The 3,146-nt window shown below is 37.9% G+C and overlaps 1 protein-coding gene across 1 annotated transcript; it reads left to right on the forward strand.

The window, feature by feature from the left end:
* The first annotated feature begins 6 nt into the window (after positions 1–6).
* Positions 7–2,522, forward strand: LOC112139142 (forkhead box protein M1). The gene is made up of 7 exons (XM_024261840.1): positions 7–139; positions 213–361; positions 1,298–1,474; positions 1,565–1,693; positions 1,779–1,838; positions 2,099–2,147; positions 2,216–2,522. The coding sequence occupies exons 2-7, from the start codon at positions 278–280 to the stop codon at positions 2,458–2,460; spliced, it is 744 nt and encodes a 247-aa protein (XP_024117608.1). The 5' UTR covers positions 7–139; positions 213–277; the 3' UTR covers positions 2,461–2,522.
* Positions 2,523–3,146: the final 624 nt, after the last annotated feature.

Here is a 3,146-nt window from a genome sequence, read left to right on the forward strand (position 1 = left end):
CTGAGCGAGAACGGCACCCAGGATCAAGCTGGGTCTTTTTGTAATCCTGCTGGAGGAGAAGCGGTTTCTGCACAGATCGTATCCAAAGAACCAGCCACAAACACACAGAAATCCCATGGCGAGACTGAAATAAAATCCTGTAAGGAATATGCTTTTTTTCCTTTTTTTGTCAGAATTTGCACATTTAATTCACAGTTTTTTTCTTTTCTCAGTGAGTAAAGATGGAACTGGCGGTCCTTTGGACGACAGCCTCACCAACATCCAGTGGCTGGGCAAAATGAACACGTGTGTTTTAGTGTCGGAGCCTGCAAAGCAAACGCAGGACAAGGAGAACCAGGTTCCCGCGCCACAGGCTGCTCAGGTCAGCTGTCTTTTTATTTTTCCTCCCACTCGGTTGTGACTTTTGCCGCCAGTGTGTGAACAGTTTCTGGTGTGACAGGAACACAAGTCTGAGGCATGTTGTAGCATGTTTCCTAAAATTGAACAGTAACCCATCTGCCTGAGAAACATGTCGCCAAGCTGGGATTTTTCTCCATTTGGAAGGTTAAATCACACGTTTCCGTTGCATTCTAGAGCTGCTCTTGCTTAAGGTTTTAGATTCTTACCCACAATCTGATTTAAATTATATTAAATGTTTCAATATTTTTTATGAAACATTTTTACATAATTTTTAAAGTAATTTCTTGCAGTGCTCTATAAATAGATGCTAATTTTGTGTATTTGAGACTCAAACTCAATCGGGATATTTTTTGGTATCTCTAGGCTTTAATTGTACCCATATTTGTGTATTTATTCATTGTATGTATGCATTTATTATATGTATTTATGCATATTAATAGTATTTGCTTTATTTGCTGAAAATATTGATTGAAAATAGTTTTATATTTTGTGATAGTTGATATTATTTAAACATATTTATGTGCGACCAGCGCAAAAACTGGTGGAAATGTATGTTTACCACACTTTATCCGTCCAACCAAAATGCTCATTGCTGCATGTATTTTAACTAGTTCTGTCAAACGATTATTTATTTTTTGCAAGGAATTAATTGTGACCTGTAATTAATTAATCAATTTTAATCGCAATGATTTTTAACCTAATAATTGCTGTTAAAAGTTTTATCTTGGGTATTTTATTTAAGTTTGTGACATTATTGCACAGTAAAATATCAACATAAAACTAAAAAGGTGGCTTTATTAAGTTTTTTTTTTTATATTTTTTATTTTTAGACTTCTAACCTTTACTTTGACATCATCGAGGGGTATTTTTTTAATTAAATTTTTTCTTTTGTTCACAGGCAGCCGGCGTACCTCCTGAAACCAAACCTTCGGACAGGCCGCCGTACTCCTACATGGCCATGATTCAGTTCGCCATCAACAGCGGGAAAAACCGCAGGATGACCCTGAAGGAGATCTATACCTGGATCGAAGACCATTTCCCGTATTACAGACAGGTGGCCAAACCTGGATGGAAGGTGATTCTTAAAAAGAGAAAAAGGATAGTTTTTTTTTCTAAAGCTCAGGTTTTTCTGATCTAAAAGTTGCTCTGACATTCAAATTTGCAGAATTCTATCCGCCACAACCTTTCTCTGCACGACATGTTTGTTCGCGAGACGGCGCCCGACGGGAAAGTCTCCTTCTGGACCATCCGGCCCGAGGCCAACCGATGCCTCACTCTAGATCAGGTGTACAAGGTGAGCTCAGCGGCGTTTTCCTGTCGTCTGCAGACGTTTCTCCAACGGTTTCCTTTAACGGTTTGTGTTTTTCACCTTTTTAAAGCCTGGATGTGATCCAGTGACCGCTCCAGTTCCTGTTCCAATGCTTTTATTTCCCAACCAAGTAAGACGGCTTCAGTTTCACAGAACTTTACATGCAGGAAGCTGAAAGGGACAGCAGTTTGACTGGTTCTTTGACCTGTTTATTCACATTTAAAGTTAGCTTTGAGCTGATTTTTTTCTTGGAGGAATGCTGTTTTTTTATGTTCAATTGTCCGTTCAGTGCAGCAGGGGCAGAAATGAAAGGGAAGGAGTGGATTCTATTCATCCAGAATGTGACCTCAGCTTTATAAATCAATCTAAGTCACATTTCTTTCTTCACAGTCGCAGAAGAAGATCATCCCCGACGGGAGAAAGATCGCGCCGGCCTCTGGTGAGCGTCCCAACCGCGGTCGGAAGTCCTGCTTCCAGATTTGTCCTGACGCTCGTTTCTGTGTTCAGAGAGACGGATGAAGCCCCTCCTCCCCCGAACCGACTCCTACCTGGTCCCCATCCAGCTCCCCGTGGCCCCCCCGGTGTACCTGCCCTCCTTCACCTGCACCCAGCAGAGAGCCGGCACCTCGCAGGCGCCCAAGAGAGTCCGCATCTCCCCAAAGGTCATCATTGTTGACTTTAAGAAGCAAAATACGTTTTTATGTAAAGAATTATCAAAAACAGGAAAAAAATGCCCATTTATTTTAAACTAAACAAGCTAAACTGTTGACATTTAAGAAACAAATAGGATAAAATTATTGATATTTTCAGTTTATCACTTATAATGAATGCCTCAGTTTGTTGTAATTAAATTTCAACTTATTTTCCATGTTTTTCTTAAACCATTCTAATAAAAAAAAAGCTTCATGCCTAAATCTAAAATGTTGAGCCTTTAAAAAGCAAAAACGTTTTCATTGAACATTGGAATCTTTCACACATTCTCAGCTGTTTCAATTTAGGAATCGCCTACAACTAAACTAAGTTTAACCCTTTAACACCAGAGCTCCAGTGTTTATGTTCTTTGATTTACTTTAACTTTTCAACCGTTTACGCGGTAACGTTGGGCTGTAACTTTACGCTGTAATTTGACGCGTTAACTTACTTTTTATTTTAGCAATCTTAAAGTCATTGTTTTAGCTTTTTTCTGATATATTTTAATCAACTTTTCTAATAGAGAAATATTAATAAAATTTAGCCCTTCATTATTATAAGTAAACATTAGCTGATTTAGCAATCAATGTTAGTTTTTTTGGAAAACTTTAATTGTTTACAAATTTGGATATTTTTTTTGACAGAAAAAATAATCTGAATGATTTTGAAAATTTCTTTAATTTTGCATCATTTGACCAAATTAAAACCTATTTATGTTTCTGTTATATTTTTTTTTTAGGGGTAAATC

Source organism: Oryzias melastigma, unplaced genomic scaffold (genome assembly GCF_002922805.2).
Source record: "Oryzias melastigma strain HK-1 unplaced genomic scaffold, ASM292280v2 sc02673, whole genome shotgun sequence".
NCBI lineage: Eukaryota > Metazoa > Chordata > Actinopteri > Beloniformes > Adrianichthyidae > Oryzias > Oryzias melastigma.